The sequence below is a fragment of the Colletes gigas genome, unplaced genomic scaffold, assembly GCF_013123115.1.
Source record: "Colletes gigas isolate AHSC1104 unplaced genomic scaffold, ASM1312311v1 Colletes_gigas_Sc00016, whole genome shotgun sequence".
Taxonomy (NCBI): Eukaryota; Metazoa; Arthropoda; class Insecta; order Hymenoptera; family Colletidae; genus Colletes; species Colletes gigas.
Window position 1 is genome coordinate 5,761,776 of NW_025106645.1, and position 19,936 is coordinate 5,781,711.

At 42.2% G+C, this 19,936-nt stretch overlaps 1 protein-coding gene across 2 annotated transcripts in view; it reads left to right on the plus strand.

Moving 5' to 3' along the window:
• The window catches only part of LOC122400280, a 249,626-nt gene that overhangs the window by 205,621 nt on the left and 24,069 nt on the right, over positions 1-19,936 (plus strand). For both annotated transcript variants that reach the window (XM_043401650.1, XM_043401649.1), the window contains exon 3: positions 16,459-19,097. In XM_043401650.1, the coding sequence (XP_043257585.1) occupies positions 16,459-19,097 (2,639 nt within the window). The remainder of the gene's footprint in view (positions 1-16,458; positions 19,098-19,936) is intronic.

Here is a 19,936-nt window from a genome sequence, read left to right on the forward strand (position 1 = left end):
AGAGAGTTAAATCAAACATTTTCACTAAACCAAATGTGGACAAAGATTGTTTTCCCCTATATGGCAAAATTAAAAATGGAGTATCGTTTCTAATCTTTTAAAATGGTTGTCTTGTGAGTCGTGCAGAGTGAAATAAACAATTTTTATTAAATCGTATTTGGAAAAGGATTCTTTTCTTCTCGATGGAACATTTCAAAATGGAGTTTCGTCTACTAATATGATGTTGTTTCTGTCGATGTCGGGGCTGGTCTTTTAAAATGGCCGTCTCGTGGATCATAGAGAGTTAAAAATCACAAACATTTTCATTACACCAAACGTGGAAAAAGATTCTTTTCCTCTATATAGTAAATTTCAAAACGCAAACTTCCAGAAAGTCGTAGAGAGTTAAATAAATAATTTTCATTAAACCAAATGTAGGGAAAAATTCTCTTCCTCTTGATGGCAAATTTAAAAATGTAGTATCGTTTCTGGTCTTTTAAAATGGTTGTCTTGTAGGCCGTAGAGAGTTAAATAAATAATTTTTATTAAATTGTATGTGGAAAAGGACTTTTCCTTTCGATGGTAAAATTGAAAATGGAGTATCGTTTCTAATCTTTTAAAATGCTTGTCTTGTGACATGTTGATTCCTTTCCTCTCGACGGAAAATTGCAAAATGGTGTATCGTTTCCAAAAATACTGTCGTTTCTGGGCTTTTAAAATTGTCATCGTCTTGTGGGTCGTGGAGGATCGAGTAAAAGTTTTTGGAAACAAAAGAGAATCGATTCGTTCCTGAAAATGATATGGTTTCTGGGCTAGGAGTGGCTGGGGTCTTTTAAAATGATCGTCATCGACGTTGTCATCGCTCACCAGCCGGTTTTCCCCCTGGGGTAGGGGGGCCTGGTGTTCGAACCTCCTCTCTTTTGAAAGGAGGGTGGCGTGGCGACCCCTTTCGACGTGGCAGAGGGGCGGTTATCGATTCTCGAGCTCTCCCTCTCCCCGACTTCCGGATGAAACGGCGTCACGAGAAACGCGACGGAGTGTGTGCGGCTTTATCATTCTTTCTGGCCTTCGTTTATCACCCTCTTCCCCGTTTTTTTTTCTGCCTTCCCTCGTTTCCTTGTCTTCGCCATTTCCATTCTTCGGTTTTATCGTTCGCCTCTACCTTCCTTGGGCGTCGCTGTGGATTTTGGTTTCTCGCCGCGCGTGTTTCCCTTATCTCGCTTTTCTTGCGGCAGGAAACGAAAAGTAATAATTGAAACGGTGCCTCGCGTTACGAGAAAAACAGTCTAAACGGACCCCGGTAATCGAACGAACTTTTTTAATAAAACAGCCTCCATCCCGTTTTGATCTTGGAATCAAATCATCGAATGAAAAAAGTTGCGTCAGTTTAGATTTACTAGGGTGGAAGTCATGTTTTAATACGAAAGAGTGTCCCAAAATTCACGCAAGATTTGAATTGAATTTTTGTTCAGGATTATTAAAAAACGCGTCTTCGTTGTTGAGCAATATTTTTAAAATAATTAGTCATTTCCTGGTCGTGTAATTTCTCGTTTTGGCGGTCAGGATTGCCCCAGCCCACATCATGCGATTTAACGCCGTTGAATTTTTTTTTTGAGATTTTTTGAAATCTAAAATTTATGCTAACAAGCCTACGACCACCCACGCCTTAAAAGAAGAAATTGAGCTCTGTATCAACAAAATTCAGTCACATTTATGTAAAACGGTCATGCAAAATTTCGAGAAAAGAGTGTATATTTGCCAGCAAAGAGGTCATTCACCCGATATGCTATTCCATACATAACCCTATATACCTCACGAATCGATAAAAAATTTACAATTTTTAATTATTGCGTGAATTTTGGTACGCTCTTTAGAACCCTTAAGATCAATAATAGTGTTCGTCTGTGCCATAATTAAAGCGATAAATACTCGAAAACGATCGCAATAAATTTGCAAAAATCCAGTCGACTAAATTTTTTCCAATCTTTGGAACAATTTATTTTCACGCGATGCCTCCCTTTTTCTGACTTCCCTATAACACGTTGCGAGTAGATAGTGCTATTTTTAATTCCGAGCAACGGAGATACGAGATTACGCGCGGTTTTTAAATGTACCAACGCAGGTTTCCCCGGTTCTATTGTGTCAGCAGCGGCCCTTTTGCGCTGCACGGTCGGCTCAAACGATTCTGTCCACGCCACAATGCACGGAAGGCACGAAGGGCGTTGCGACTGCCGTTTGGTAGAATCCGCGTCACCAATCTCGCTCTACCAATCGGAAGCCTCGCGCCTTCCATGCATCTGTGATAGTACGTATAAAATCGCTCGAACCGTGTGTACACCCGGTGACACGAATTCGTGCCACGTTAGGGGCCAATTGCCCCGGCTCGCGTCAACCCTTCCATCTCCTAAATAATTATTACGCGAACGAGACGCTGCTTGTCGCTACCAGAAACCCTACGTGTACGCAGCATCGTTATTAACTACGTTAGATCGCGTAAAAAATCATCCATCGTTGTTTTCCTGATGATAACTAGCATTTAAAGGAAAGTTGGCCAAAACTGGGTGAGACTCAACCCTTTCTCTATGCAAACGTATAAAATTTGTGATCGTCAATTCTTAGTCTGTTCACCCCCTAAGCAGTTCCTCGCCTCTAGTGACTTTTTCTTGTACACCTATGCAGTTCCAACTCAATTGCTTCGAATATATTTTGTAGGAGATCGCAAAATTTCCAGAACAGAAAGAAAAACAAAAGGACTAATTTTACTAGACTTTGGCCCATCTGTTTATTGGGAAATTTGGATAGTGGCAGAAAACGTGCCCCCGTGTTCCCATTTTAAAAATCAAACGACCACGAAAGGGTGTGTCTCGCGACTCAAAGAGTCGGTTTAGAAAACAGCGATTTCTCTCTTATATTTTTGTAACACCCTGTATACGCACTTCCCTCCCCTCCCCCTTTGTTCGCGTTCTCCTCTTCCCCCACCATTTGTCTCTGTCCTCACTATTCTCACTCTGCCTCCTCGCCTCGTATTGTCTCTTTCCCTCCCCCGCAACTGCTTCTCTCCGCTTATTCGCTCCACCCTGTCTCTCCCTTTGTCCCTCTCGTTTCACCCTGGAAACTGGTCGAACGAGGACGACCGGCCAGCCAGAGGAGCGGAAATATTGTTTACGGGATGCGCGAAGGGGGAACGGGAGGGTGAACAAACAGGACCGAGGAAACAAAAGTTTTCCAAATTTCTCCAGAAACATGGCGCGATTCTTTCACGACACCGTTCTACCTTTTTTCCCGTTTCTTCGTTCGACATTCGCGATACTTTCCCCGCCCTGTTCCCGATAGTGATCGATATCGACTCCCCTGCTCGAGCAACACCGAACGAATAACGAATAAAATTTCATCCCTTATTCGTTAGTCGAACAACGATAATACGAAGTATATTAGTCAAAACTTTCTACTTTATATTTCGATTTTAATGATACAGAATTCCTTCAACGCATAAATATTTTTTTTTGAAATTTTCGGGAGTTATATGTGGATAATATTAGAATTTTTTTCAATAAAACGAGAACTCTCGTTTTCTGTCAGTGATGTGTTAACTTCAACGCGAAATAAGTCTAAATAACTTTCGTTGTATGCTCTCCGCCCCAAAGGATCAGGGCCAGTAATCTGTTTTCTTTCTCGGAGTTTCTTCGTTCCTCCCTTCCCGAAAACTCTCGATGAAAATCGTCGCGCTGTCGAGGCAGCTCCGCGAACGTGCCAGCGAAATATTGTTATTAATAAAACGCGCGTACCGACGCGGGGGGAAATACTCGCGTACACGGTTTGTCGAGCGATAAAAATTGTTTTACAATACCGCGCGTCACGTGCAGCGAGCAGGAAACAAGGGAAGCGAAATGCAAAGCACACACTCGGGTACGAATGAACGCAAACAGAGGAGGCAATCGTTTAAACCAGACCCAGGGCTTTGTTCGGATAGACTCGTTTCAAGATAATCGTTTAAACAATAAATCATCCGTTTCATTAAAAGTTTTTTAGTTTTTTCCATCCACGGAACCGATCGACGACTTATTCGCAGATTCGAGCGTCGTTCGAGGGGTGAATTCGAAACACGAGGGTGAACTTTTTTTTCGTAGAAACTGGCTCGTTAATTATTCGAAACCGACGAATAAAGTGACGGTTGTAGTTGAGAACTGTAACGACGCCTCGGTCAATCGTTCCTCGAGCAACCTTAATCATCGTTACTCGTTGAGTACAGTTAACCGGGTTCGATGCTTCGAGTAACGGACGAGGCTCGAGTAACTTTTTAGATTCCCCGTTGCGATTATTTTTTAATCGGTTCTGATCCTCGAAGATCCAGAGCCGGAGGAGCCCGTTATTTTATATTTTCTGATTTACAACAGAGGTCGGGTTGTTGTTCCATAATTCATTTCTCGTCGAAGTTACTCCCGACGGAACGGGAGGCGAGTCGAATTTAATCTCTTGTTTTTTCGCGGGTCGAAATAGATTTCGAATTTTACGCAATGATACGGTAATGAGCGTGCACGCGCGCCGAGGAGCGGACAAATCGAATGTTCCGTATAGCATCATCGAAATGACCCAGTTACAAGTTGCAGAGCCCAGTACAAACTCTACAACCACCGGAAATGGAGTATGCAAGTTAGACCGTTCCACTCGATGCACCTTACGGCTACGTAAACGTTTTACATGAGCTACCAGATAGTCCGAATACTGTTATACCGATTTTCTCTGCTAACAAACTGGGAAATTTATAGCCGGGACAAAGAACGCTACCGATGGGGATCTTAGGTTGTGTACCAACCGAGCTAAATCGATTCGGTGTTTTGCGTCGCTCGTCTATCCGAGAAACGATGATTGGCCCTCTCGTTCCCCGGCGCGGCCATATTGGCCATTCAGAACTAGAAAATAAAATATCGCCGCTAAAAATAACGCAAAACGTTATCCACGGTGAAGGCAATTTTTAATTTTGTTTTCTCACTTTTATTATTTTTTTAAACAAATTTCTTTCCGGTCCGTTGAACGAAAAGCGTGGCGGAAAATTGTGCGAAATATCAACGAAGAATCGAGGCCACGAGAGCTAATGCGGACTAACCTAGCGAGCCTTTTGCTTTGAGTAATGGCGTGATTCTTAAACAGCTCGACTCTTTGCATTAATGTGTCGGACCATTTACATTATACATTAGTCCGATATACGAACTGTAGCCGCGGAGATTCGAAAGTATTCAAAATATGGTAAACTTGCATCAATTTTCCTTTCCATCGACTCGATTAATAAACATAATGATACGTGGAAAAACTGCTTTGCACCGAGTCATCCACATATGAAGCTTAAAGACTCCTTGATCCTACGTACATACACTGTGCCCCACGAATGCACGATACGAGAATATGCTCGATAAATTGGAAATTTTTAAGTGTACAATATAGTGAGAATGAACACTGAGGATTTAATCAAATAGTATAGTGTCATTCACCTATGAAGTTTAACACTAGAAAGACTGAAACTTAGTATATACCTATATTGCCCAAAAGCAGTCAAAATGGCTGTATTGTGAAAGAATCACTAATGTGTAAAGAAATTTGTTTAAAATTAATTTTTAATATTAGGTTTTAATATTATGAATTTAGAGCGCAAAAGAAATAAAATAAACAACTTGTTAGAACAAGTATCATTGCATAAAGATTCGAATAACAAGTACTACTTTAGCTTATTGAGAAACTGCAATTTATCAAGTATACGCCCAAATCGACAATTTATCATGTACTTGTATGTTATCATGTATTGATAATCGAAAAGAAATGAAAACTGTTATTTCAATACAGAGCCGAACTGGTCATATAAGAAATTTACTCAATTCAATAATAAGAGTCATTTGATTATTTAAAATTTCCCAAGCAGTCAAAATGACTGCTTTTGGGCAATATAGGTATAGCACGTGTATATATACCGGAAATGAAGGAGGGGGGAGGCAACTACAATTATTAATAAACGCATTTATATGTTGTACAAAAAGTCACAAAATTCTAAGATTTTGTGTCATTATATACATAATTGTTTTTCTAATTGAAATTAAAATACAGTCATAATGACTTTCTTGGGCAATCTAGTGTTAATAAAATAGTATAGTGTCATCCACCTATGAAGTTTAAAGACTCCATGATCCAACGTACACTGTATCCCACGAATGCACGATACGAGAATATGTTTGATAAATTGTAAATTTTAAAGAAGAGAATGATTTTTGTGCTCCATTTAATGACCACTGAGGATTTAATAAAATAACACGACCCATAGAACATTATTTTTTAATTACATTTCGAGCGACACGCCTCACCGTGTCGTCCGGTTTCGCGGGAAAATGGCGGGGAGAAACGAGACGTTGAAAAATCATAAGTCTGTTTACATTTCGTCCCCGCAGTCGTAAATCTAAAATTATACAGCTGCCACTCAGGTGGTAACGAGCTCTTGCTTTGAAAATTACGCCCTTAATGTATCTACCATTGAGATCGATGCATCGGATCGTTCATTTTGTAACGTCCTCCATTACGCGACGCAGCATGCTTGATGGCGAGGCATTAATTATTGCGCAGCGTCGCGTGCAGAACGATCGATGAATACTTTGGCGATTCTAAAACCGAATTTACTTCGTTCTCGGGAATTTTCAGCATTTTCCCGTCGGTTTGGCGAACCAAATGGCCAGAAACCAACGATGCATCGTACCGTGTATCGATGTTGACAAACTTCGTTAAATCCACGGTTTGGTTGGCTTTTATTATTCCCGGGGAAAGAACAATGTTGGATCCTTGAATTATGTATGATTCGGGGAGTCGAGAAATTTTTCATCCGGAGATTAAACGTTGGATAATATCAAATTTATGAGAAATCTTCGGTAAAGCCGATGCATTATGCGGAAGAATGTTGTTGGTGCTAAAACTGTCCTCTGAGAATTATACCAAGAGTTTCCTTTGTGGGGTCTTTCCGGTATTAAATTTCGAGATGAAATCTTCCCTCGTGGAGAACGTTCGAAGATAAAAGAAACGTTTAATATTTCGTTTGATGCTTGTTTAATTATTAGTTTTGGAAAGCGATCTGGGGGAAGGTTGAGAAAACAAATGAATTTTTTTGATACCGTTGAAAGCGTCGTTGCTCCATTATTTTCGTCAATTAATCGAGGCTTGCGCGTGTTAATAAAAAATTAACGCGTCGTGACTTCGATCCACGCCCGTGGAAAAATACCGCAAATCGGGCGAGACGCGCTTGAATTTTTCCTTATATTTCTTTCCGCCGGTCTAGGCAACGTTCGACGAGCAAAAAGTCTTTTTCCTTTTGCCCTCTATCCGGTGGAAATATCACGGGTCAAGGTGTTCTCGAGAAAAGTAAAGAAATGGGAAGAGTTTCGAGAGAAGAAACTCCATCGGGGGAAAAGGTTGCTCGTCGCGATAAAGAACAGACTTACGTGTGTAATAAAACTGCACGAGCTCGTACAACTTTTTCGCAACAGAGCCCGGGATCTTTACATTCGTGGAAATATTGGCGATCGTTCAATTTCATGTTGCGACGGAGCCCGCGCGCAAACATTTCAATCAAACGTTATAATATATTTTCGATCGAGGAATCTCGAAATTGGAAAAACTAACACAGCGTGTGTCTCTCGATATTCGCAGAAAGTAAATAATATTAATTGCAACGGTTCGGAGAGACCGTGTATCGAATGTTTCTTGGACTTTTCTTACCGGTGAAAAAATGGAAACCGTTTTGTCTCGGAGCCTGTTCTCCAGTCACTCGAATACTGTTATTCTCCTCGTTCGAGTTCTTTTTACTTTCGAGATTCCTTTTCCGGGAAAACGGTTATCCGTAGCGAGCGCTAAACGAGTTCGCCGTGGAAGAGTCTGCACAGTTTCCGGGACGCACCAGTAACCGAGTCAAGACTCTCCAAAGTATAAAATCTTAGCAAGATGATACAAAACTTCTTCTTGCGTGGGGGATAACAGAAATATCTAAAGTCTCTTGCATCCACCGGCAAATTTTAAACAATACCAAACAGATTTGTACACAGAGAAACTGTAAACGTTTTTGCATTGTTCTCGTTTGCTCGTAATTTTATTTCTAATAATATTTTGATATCGGTTGCGGTACTCGAACTACTCGACACGCCTACAAACTAATTGCTAGGTGTGTCGCGAGGTGTAAAAATAGTCCATTTGCAACGCGATCCGCTAACAGGGATCGAACCCCTCTGCCTTCGATTTTAATCTACATTTCTGGAATGGTAAATCGCTCCGAGTGCAAAATATTAGCTCGATAATTTCGAAAACAGGTGTAAGTAATTAACGATACGCGTGTAGTATAGATATCATTGTCAATCTTTTTACGATATTTATTGCTTTTAAGGGGGCAAAAAAAAAAATTTCATATCGTTCTGGAAAAATTATTTTCGGTTGCGAGGGTCAATTATAATCATTTTTGGTGAATAGACATACCCCCGAAATCCTAACCACTTTCTAGAAAAAAATTCAGGAAGGTGCCTAAATTTTTCGGCGAAAGAAAAATTTCATATCGTTCTAAAAAAATTATTTTCAGTTGCGTGTGTCAATTATAATCATTTTTGGTTAATTGACATACCCCCAAATTCCTACGCAGTTTCGAGAAAAAAATTGAGGAAGATGTGAAATTTTGTTAGAAAATTAAAAAATTTCAAATCGTGCTAAAAAAATTATATTTAATTGGAGGGGTCAATTACAATCATTTTTGGTGAATAGACATACTCCCGAAATTCTTCCCACTTTCTAGAAAAAAATTCGAGAAGGTGTGAAATTTTTTAACGGAAAAAAAAAATTTCAAATCGTTCTGGAAAAATTATTTTCGGTTGCGAGGGTCAATTATAATCATTTTTGGTGAATAGACATACCCCCGAAATCCTAACCACTTTCTAGAAAAAAATTCAGGAAGGTGCCTAAATTTTTCGGCGAAAGAAAAATTTCATATCGTTCTAAAAAAATTATTTTCAGTTGCGTGTGTCAATTATAATCATTTTTGGTTAATTGACATACCCCCAAATTCCTACGCAGTTTCGAGAAAAAAATTGAGGAAGATGTGAAATTTTGTTAGAAAATTAAAAAATTTCAAATCGTGCTAAAAAAATTATATTTAATTGGAGGGGTCAATTACAATCATTTTTGGTGAATAGACATACTCCCGAAATTCTTCCCACTTTCTAGAAAAAAATTCGAGGTGTGAAATTTTTTAACGGAAAAAAAAAATTTCAAATCGTTCTGGAAAAATTATTTTCGGTTGCGAGGGTCAATTCTAATCATTTTTGGTGAATAGACATACCCCCGAAATCCTAACCACTTTCTAGAAAAAAATTCAGGAAGGTGCCCAAATTTTTCGGCGAAAAAAAAATTTCATATCGTTCTAAAAAAATTATTTTCAGTTGCGTGTGTCAATTACGATCATTTTTGGTCTATTGACATACCCTCAAATTCCTACGCAGTTTCGAGAAAAAAATTGAGGAAGATGTGAAATTTTGTTAGAAAATTAAAAAATTTCAAATCGTGCTAAAAAAATTATATTTAATTGGAGGGGTCAATTACAATCATTTTTGGTGAATAGACATACTCCCGAAATCCTACCCACTTTCTAGAAAAAAATTCGAGAAGGTGTGAAATTTTTTGACGGAAAAAAAAAATTTCAAATCGTTTTGGAAAAATTATCTTCGGTTGCAGAGATCTATTACAATCATTTTTGGTGAATACAAATACCCCCAATTCCTATGTACTTTCGAGAAAAAAATTCTTTAACGAAAATATACTGTGTGGCTGGAAATGTTTCTATAACTTTTTAACGAAGCCTCCATCAACAAATTGGTATTCTTGATTTTCGTCTTATTTTGGCCTCTAGAATCTTGCATTAAAATTTTAATGGAACACCCTGTATTTTTCAAATTATGTTTTTTAAGAAAATGCACCAAAAAAAAAGAAATCGATTTTTTCAAAGTTTCACGTCGGGAACAGCAAAGTTAATTTCGTAATGGGTGATATTTTATAACGCCAAGCAAGCTGATTTCCCTCGTACGAAGTGAAAAGTGTGATTGCAGCAAGCATTGTGCGTTTGAGGTTTTAACGTTTCGATATGGAATCGTGCACATTGCTATCGCGATAGGAAAACAAATATGCATGTGCTTTCCATATTAGCAACGATGTTGGTAAAAGGATCGTGCGTATTTCCAGAAAATTTCAGTAATGGAATGTGGTTCGTCCATTCAAATTTGATCCGCCAGATGGAGATTTTGTTCTCGGTGCATTTCGTTGTAATTAGAGACAGGAAACGAGCTAGACTCGGGAGCACAATCGAGAAGTAGCTTAATCAGAGTAACGATGGAAAAATGAGTTACATCGTACACTGTATTAGCATGATTAGTGTGCGCGCATACTTCTAACGAAGACGAACTACGCTAATGGAGTCTGAAGTTACCGAAAGACGGTGAAACGAACGCCATTGATCGTCGGAGATCGTTGTTTCGAGAGTATTCGATCCCAAGAACGTTTTCCCATGGATCCTTCTTTCCAAAATGGAGTCTCAGGGACGAACCCTTATGTCGCAAATATAGAATCCTCTTTTCACTTGTTATCGCGTTCGAAAACACCACTCATCTTCGAGAGCCTACAGGGATATTTCGAAACCATAAACGATCGATTTTTCGCGAACGAAACAATGAAAAATGTATAAATTTTCCTTTTGTACCAACGGCGAATACATCGATGCGTTGCTTTGAGATTTCAATTTTCGAGTGCAGTTGTTCTGTCTCGTTCGCTCGTCATGTATCCGATTTACTTTCTGCGTAAAACACACGACTCTCCACTCGTGGTAACAATTGCTATACAGCTTTCGAGCGGAGCTGGTGATTTTTGTCGCTCGAAAGTGGGAGCCGTATCTGCGTTGAAATACTTTTTTTTTTTTCGCAAAACTTTCGGGAAACAGAGACTCGAAAACAGGGGTCCGGCAAAGTTTAAACTGTTTTGTGGTATTCGTGGAAAATTGTATAAAATTTTCGGAGCGGACACGCTAACGAAGTACCAAAAAAGGGGGTCGGCCCCGGTTACTTTTTAACAAAGTTTCACGGTTCGTAAAACTCGTAAACGCAAATGTCGTTGTCAATCGAGCCTCGAGCGGACAAAAATTTCCAATCGAGCACGAGGAGGAGAAAGTTTGGTTTCGCCTGGACTCTTTCGCGGAAAATGAACCAACACCGGAAGAATTTTGGCGCAGCTGCCGGCCGTAGATATGGCGGCGATGTGTACAGTGAAAAATATTGGGAAAATATTCAAGACGCGAGCCGATGAATGCGAGGACGATGCTTCTGTAAAATTCTATGCATCCCTAAGCGAGAGACGTTCTCGTTGGCACGTTGCTGACTCCTCAAGACGAACATTGTGCGCGTTGATGCTGAAAGAGAAACTTTATAGTTAATCTACTGCCTACTTTTTTCGGGAATATTCAAGTTACGAGGATCGTTTCTCGATACTCGAACGCTTCCTCTCTGAAATTTGTTTGCAGACTTCTCGGTGCAATATGGTTCAATATTATGCTGGTTTGGAAAAGAAAGAACCGTCGAAAAATTATTTCAATCGACTTACTAAGATGAGACAAAATGGAGACATTTTCAATAAATCTCTGTTTCTTCTATTTGTAAAATACCTGATTATGTTCGAATGTAATACGAAAATTCTTGGGGCAATATTATTCAATGAAAAATATATTTTTATGCAGGTTTAGAAGAAACAGAAGCGTCGAAAAATGATTTGAATCGACTTACACGCGCTAAGATAAGAAAAACAATATAGTTTCTGGTTGTAAAAATGGAGGCAGACATTTCCACTGCAGCTCTGTTTCTTCTATTTATGAAATACTGGATTATGTTCGACTACGAGGATTTATGGCGTGGCAACGTAGTGTTCGGTAGACACGTCGCTGAAAGAAGATAATTGGCGAAGAGACACCGTGAAATCATTAAATTGAATCGCACCGTATAATTTCACGCTTCTGCAATCTGGCATTACGCACGAATTTCATTACTATATCGCGTAATCTATGCAACGATTTTTTATTTATATTCTTTGGAACGTGTCGTTCGTTTGATCGATGAACGTTCATTGCGATCGCGGCGGGCGACCAGAAGAAGCAAACATCACTATAATTACCGCGATAAGGCATAGATTAACTTTTTTCACCCGCGCGTACGAAGACCGGGAGAAGGTGTGCAACATAGTCTCTATAATTTCAGACGGCATGATCGGCAGATACATGCTCGTATATCGTCGTAATTATCGTGGAACGAACTGTGCCATATACCTACTTGCGTAATTTTCGATCTTGACGCTTTCTATTCCGGCATTCGCGAAATAATTGTTACAGTTATTCGAACGACATTGTTATAAAGCGAATAAATAGGCTCACGTGTTTGCCCAAACATCGACAAATTAGTAACTATTCTAAGTATTTTCATGATAACTCGATTAACATTGTGAGAATATAAAACGTCATCCTCGATGTAAGCAAATATCACTTGTATCCAAACATCTTATTCAGAACACTGTTGAACGCTGTTGATCAGAGGTCATTGAACTTCCTGCAAGCAGAAAACCATTTTTCCTAATTTATTAACGCTCAGTTTCCAAGGAACATCGTAAGAATATAAAATCTCAACTTCGATATCAGCGAACATCACTTGTATCCGACAATCTTATCCAGGATTCTGTCGAACAATGTCCTCTCGAGCTCTACTGAACTTCTTGCAAGCAGAAAACCATTTTTCCTAATTTATTAACGCTCAGTTTCTAAGAAACATCGTAAGAATATAAAATGTCACCCTCGATATAAGCAAATATCACTTGTATTCGAGCATCTTATTCAGAACACTGTTGAACGCTGTTGATCAGAGGTCATTGAACTTCCTGCAAGCAGTAAACCATTTTTCCTAATTTATTAACGCTCAGTTTCCAAGGAACATCGTAAGACTATAAAATCTCAACTTCGATATCAGCAAACATCACTTGTATCCGAGCATCTTATCCAGGATTCTGTTGAACAAAGTCCTCTCGAGTTCTACTGAACTTCTTGCAAGCAGAAAACCATTTTTCCTAATTTATTAACGCTCAGTTTCCAAGAAACATCGTAAGAATATAAAATGTTACCCTCGATATAAGCAAATATCACTTCTATCCGAGCATCTTATTCAGAACACTGTTGAACGCTGTTGATTAGAGGTCATTGAACTTCCTGCAAGCAGAAAACCATTTTTCCTAATTTATTAACGCTCAGTTTCCAAGGAACATCATAAGAATATAAAATCTCAACTTCGATATCAGCGAACACCACTTGTATCCGAGCATCTTATCCAGGATTCTGTTGAACAATGTCCTCGAGCTCCACTGAACTTCCTGTAAGAAGAAAAACCATTTTTCCTAATTTATTAACGCACAGTTTCCAAGGAACATCGTAAGAATATAAAATGTTACCCTCGATATAAGCAAATATCACTTGTATTCGAGCATCTTATTCAGAACACTGTTGAACGCTGTTGATCAGAGGTCATTGAACTTCCTGCAAGCAGTAAACCATTTTTCCTAATTTATTAACGCTCAGTTTCCAAGGAACATCGTAAGACTATAAAATCTCAACTTCGATATCAGCGAACATCACTTGTATCCGAGCATCTTATCCAGGATTCTGTCGAACAATGTCCTCTCGAGCTCTACTGAACTTCTTGCAAGCAGAAAACCATTTTTCCTAATTTATTAACGCTCAGTTTCCAAGAAACATCGTAAGAATATAAAATGTCACCCTCGATATAAGCAAATATCACTTGTATCCGAGCATTTTATCTAGAACGTTGTTGAACAGTATCCTCGAGCTCCACTGAACTTCTTGCTAGCAGAAAACCATTTTTTCCTAATTTACTAACGCTCAGTTTCCAAGGAAGATCGCGAACAACGAAAAATTTCAGTAAACCGGTACTGGGGATGCGTGAACGCGATTTTCTGGACGCTCCATCGGCAATGGCGTCCTGTATTCCGCACCACTTGGCTCCTCGCCCGTGAAAATAAACGCATCTCGACCGAAGCGGACCCTTCGACATTCCGATCACCGATGAACTTTCGACTGTGCCGGACTAGCTGACGTGGTGGACCTACGAGCAGGACAAATCCGAACTTTTCTTCTAATCTCGATCCTCCGTTGCCGAGGCAACGACCCAACTTCTAACTCGACGCTCGAAGGGAGCGCCCTTTAATTACAATTTCCAACCTCTACGAAAAGATTGAAACCTTTCCTAATTCGACCATCTAAGTGATCCATGCTTTAATCGTCCAACGGAATTTATTCTCTAGCAGTAAAATGTTGTATCTGTTGATTCGAGCCTCTTGATTTTCGAGCTAATTTACCGCCACGGAGGAACGTCGGATACTTCCGGAGCTTTTTCGTTTCCGGCTTGTGAAACGACTTAATCGGCTTACACCTGAACCTTTAATAACTTCTACACGGAATATTAAACGAGAAACGCCGAACTTAGTGCTGGCCGCGTTGTTGGGAGGATTGTTCGGTCGCGTGTAAATCTGTTTCACTCTGCAAAGAAACAGGATTTCCTCGAAAATTCTGTTCAAAGACGCGAGCAATCATCGTTGACGATTCGGGAATCGTGAATAAACAAACAATTTTCAAAAGCACTTTTCTCAAAAACTGTTCGATCTTTGTTTTCGTCTCGAGCCGTTGCATCTTTTGTACCATGAATTTTGATGCACCCTCTATTTAACGGACGCGTGTCGTTCCTCGTCGATGATGGCGAGCTTCAGCAATGGTCGATGTCGCTGGCGGAAGTGACAATGGCGGACAAGCAAACTGACGGTGACAGTTGCACGGCGAATCTTGTTGTCGTCACTCGATATATGCACGGCGCATACGAACCTTTTTCTACGCCTTTCCTATCGATTGTAGACAAGTCTAGTATCTTGTACCAAAATTAAACTTTCCAGCAAAGTGCTTTATTTGGAGAGTATTGAGAAACTTCTTCTTGTCTCATCATCAAGGATCTTATTTTATAAGTGACGGTTTCTCCAAAAATCCCCCCTTGAATTAAAGATACTTTAGTAGAATTAAACTTAAAATCGAGTTCAGCAATCATGCAAAACGTAATCCGTTTGCATTTGTCACGATTGAGACTGCAAGGTAATCACACAGGCAATTAGACGGTTTAACGGTTTACGATTATAATTACACGGGAATTATACGTTAACAGAAATCATGCTTCCCATTTAATCTTCAAACCGATGATGTAGACGCGCACGCTGATCCCGTGGAAGTAATTACCGTGTAATCACCGTTTGATTATTATCTAGCCGTAAATGTAGCAAATGTAATCAGATTACACTTTGCTACCGAGTATAGGGCTCGTTATGGTTGCACTGTTCGCGTCTACGACAGCATCTTCTTGCAATTAAATCGGAATTGTCAGATTTCGTGCGGGCAACTTTGGGCGAGACTCTGTTCTCGGAGCTCCCTCGACCTCGGACGAACCGCTCAAATGAGTTTTTAATTAAAACGAACTGGATTATAATCATAGGTTAGAACACCTGTTATTACGAGCCAAAGTAATTTTTTTGTTCTGAGCATACTCGTAGAAACATACAATATTCGTGACAATTTTTTTCTTCCAATGACTGATGAATATCCTGACAAAAAGCACCTTCTGATATAAACGTAAGCATTTTGATCGCGTTTACTTCTTCGGAAAAGATCGATACTGGCAAGAGGACTTAGGATTAAAATAACACCTCGACAGTTCGTTCGAGGGTCGCGTTTGAAACGAAAGAATATTAAAGAAGGCGAGAAAAGCTATAATTGTACTGGAAGGACGAATGACAAGCAAAGGGCGCACGGCCTTGCACAATTTTCTTGAGTCGCCATTCTGATCGCGTTCTTTATGTCTTCATAAAAGATCAATACTTGTAAGAGGTTATGATACTATTATAAAATTTATAATTGTACTGGTAGAACGAGAGTGACAGGGCCTTGCACAATTTTCTTCGGTGGTCCGTCGATGTTTACGTCTGCTACAGGCAACCAGGGAATTATTGATCTCTCCGTGTGCTTATATAACCCGGCCTGTTTTTTTTTTCCACATTTGTTTGCGTTCGTTGCATATCCCATTTGCTGGATGCGCCACGTAGGTATATTAATTCCGTTGCACATTCGCGAAATAAATTACTTTACCCATCGTGTGTCGAAGAACACTCTAATACATTAGCGCGCTGTGTTTCGTGCAAAGGGTTTCGCTCCGAAACACCAAACTCGAGCTACTTTCAATTACGAGTGTTTTCGAACGATTTATAAAAATTTTATAAACGAAAACGCATTGTTTCGTTAATAATGGCTCTGCCCGGTGCTAATCCATCGCCCTGGTGAATTTACAGAAGCAGCCTCGGCAGACGTTGCTGGTAGCAAGACGAGCAGCGAGGCGGTGGACGTTTTCCGCGCGACGAATTTCTCCCCGACAACGACGGCATCGGCGACCACGGCCGCGACGACGACGTCAGCGTCGTCACCATCGAGCGTCGAGGGCAAAATGGTCGCGTCCACGCACAATCTCGACGATCTGGGCGTCAGCCATCCGGCAAGCGCGAACGGCGATCGTCAGCAGCAGCAGGAGAAACACGGCAACGCGTACAGGTCGGCGCAAACCGCCCAGGACAAACGTAGCAGGCTGAGCAACGTCATAAACAACTTGAGGAAGAAGGTGCCGGACGCGAGGACGGCCGATTCGCCGAGGAAAGAGGAAGATGAGAGGAACAGCGTCGAGAGGAACCTCGAGACGCTGGAGAAGTACGTGATGACGGTGCTGAACGGCGTGATCAAGGAAGAGGTGGACATCGAGGAGGATATTATAATAAAAACAGAGACGGAGACGGCCAACGACTCGGAGAAACTGACCGACGATCAGGAAGACGAAGACTCGAAAGGTCCAGCGGCTAACTTCGAACCTTCCAAGCCGAACGAGAGCAGAACGGAGACCGCGGTCCTTTCGGAACAGTCCGGGACCAAGGAAACGTTCAGCTTGGAGCTTATAAAAGTGGACAAGGAGGAGGACGAGGTGGAGGTGATCGAGATTTCTGACAGAGACACCAGCGAAACGGACACTGCGGGGGAGGGGGAGGAGGAGACGGACACCGCGGACGAGACGGAGGCGGGGGACGAGAGCTTGCTGGGCCAGATCATCATGGCGAGGCTGAACGATCGCCACGAGGAGAGACGGATCGACAAGCATCGAGAGTTCATGGCTGAGAACGCGGAGCTGAGGAACGTTTGCAGGGATCTCCTCAACGACCTGCTGAACGACATCACTCAACTGATCGACGGGAACGGCCAGGAAAGGGATAAGACGAAGGTGGCCGACAATCTCACGGAGACCTGTACCGGCAGAAGTCAGGATCTCGCGACGACCAGCTTGCACTGCAGCCTGCCCCTGGACAAAGTAGCTTCCGTGCTGCAGAATTGCCAACCGGTCGAGATCCGTCGTTCGTCTTCCACGTCGTCTTGTTCCTCCCACGGTTCCCTGAATTCGTGCAAACCTTCGCCCCCTACGGTCAGGCATCTCTGCCTCTACTGCGACAGGAAGTTTCTCTCGATATCCCTCAGGCAACGGCACACCGAAAGGGTTCACCAGCAAGGTGGCGGCAGAAGGTCGGAGAGAAACTCGAGGAGACCCACGCATAACTGTCAGTACTGTTCCAACAAGTGCGCGGAGAATCTGGAGGGCCTGTTCCAGCACATGGCGAGCCACCACAGCGACAGATATCACGCCTGTGTTCAATGCTCCACGAGGTATCTCACCAGGGATGCTCTGGCGGTGCATATGAGCGAGGTTCATGGAATCGTGGTGAGGAACAACCAGCCGGCTCCGGTGAGCTGGAAAGACCGATGGTGTTCCTCGCTGAGCCTTTCGAAGCTGCTCAAGAAACGCGTCCCCAAGGTGTACCGATCTTCGCTTCCGCAGGAAAAGACGAATTCGTTTCTCTACAGAGAGCTTACTAGCCAAAGACGCGATAGAATCGAGTCGTCGAGCTCCAAAGAAAAAAGACCCGAGGAGGATCACGAGCATAGAACGACAGAGCCCATCCTGTTGAAACCGATCCTCCAGACGAAGGAGACATTCAGCAACCCGGGCAGCCCCGAGTTCGACAGCTCCTTCTACAGCAGCGTCAGCTGCAACATCCGCGACAACCTTCTCCATCACCTGGACGGCAAGCTGCAGAGCACTTCCTCCGCGACGATCGTCTCGTCGGCCGCCGCGTCCACGGCGGACCCGAAACCCCAGCAACAGCAGCAGTCCTTCTACGAGCACAACGCCAACCAGATCCAGTTCCCCATCGACATCTCTCTGACGGCGGCGACGCCCGTCTACTCGAAGGAGTACGCCACCGAGGAGTACGAGAACTCGAGCGAGTACGCGCAAAAGCCCGGTAAGAGCAACAGGTCACATCCGCGACGAGTGTCCTTCGAAAAGTACAACTTCCCCAGGAAGTACGACGGCAAGGAGCAGTGGACGTGCTCCATCAAGGACCTGAGCAAGTTCGACATCTCGACGCAGCTGTCGCTGAGGAAGAAGCAACAGCTGCTGAAGGAACGCGTCACCCTGAACAGGCTCCACCAGATACCGCTTATCGACCTGACCGGGACCACGGACGTACCCGGGGACGAACGGAACGCCTCCCGGATGTCGGACGAGCCCGAGATCGTCGAGGAAGTGTGCACCGGTAGAACAAACACAGAGACTGATCGGCCCTTTCGTGGCGATGCCAAACCCACGGAGATCGAGCGGCCCTTTCGTGCGGATGCCAAACCCACGGAACGGGAGCCAGACGTATCCGAATTGAAGAAGATCACGCAGGATACCGAGTTCACCGTGGAGTTTGGCAGTTTCTTGAGGCTCCGGAAGTGGGACGAAAAAACGTCCAACGAGGCGGCGAAGAAGCAGGAAGTCGTCTACGCGGAACTCACCGGCGAATGGTCCAGGCCCCGGATCTACGTATGCGGCGCCTGCGCTACCAAACACGTAAGTCCCTAAGCGATCGGTTAGGAACGGGTTTGATGGTGTTCGAACGCGTTCGATCGCGTGTGTAGCGAAACAAGCGATTCCTCGGGCCAGAAACTGGCCAGCCGCGCCTGATTAACCCTTTGCACTCCGAATTATATATCAATTTTGTTACCAGCAGCTCCCAACGCTTTTAATCTGTTTTATTTGCACTGTTGTTGTATTTTGTAACTTTCAAGTGTACGATATCTCTTTGGTTTGGACTTGAAAAAGTGTCGAGTGGGACTTGACGAAGGAGCTCCTGAGATAAAAATTGATCTCGAATCACACTCGACGTAGGAGTGCAAAGGGGTTAAATTATTTTTGTTGATCGAGTTGCGAGTTGACCTGTAATGGGATTGGATGAAATTATTTTGTAGACGGTTAGCGAATTGATAGACGATCTCGTATCGATCGTGTTCTTTCCTTGTATTTCTGTTAATTGATCGGGAGTAATTTAAGGCAGACATGGGAATGACTTCTCTGTAAGATTATTTATAAATAGCTGTTTCCGAAATAGACAGTCTCGACCGATTATTGGGTGGATTAGTTTCAAGAAGAGTGAAATTACTTTTACATGATTATTTAAATAACAGACGATCTCGGAATGTTCGTGCGAGCGTATTTTAATTCCACATGGTTTTTAGATTGGATGTTCGATCCAAGAACAATCGTGAAAGCGAACACTATGGGAATGAAACGGTAATTGGAGTGAATTATTTTATTCGGGATCGTTGGCTGAAATATAATCTTGCTAAAAAGGTTCGCGGGGAACTGTATAATTAAGTATCTGTGTTGACACACTGATCCTGTGCTTCTGA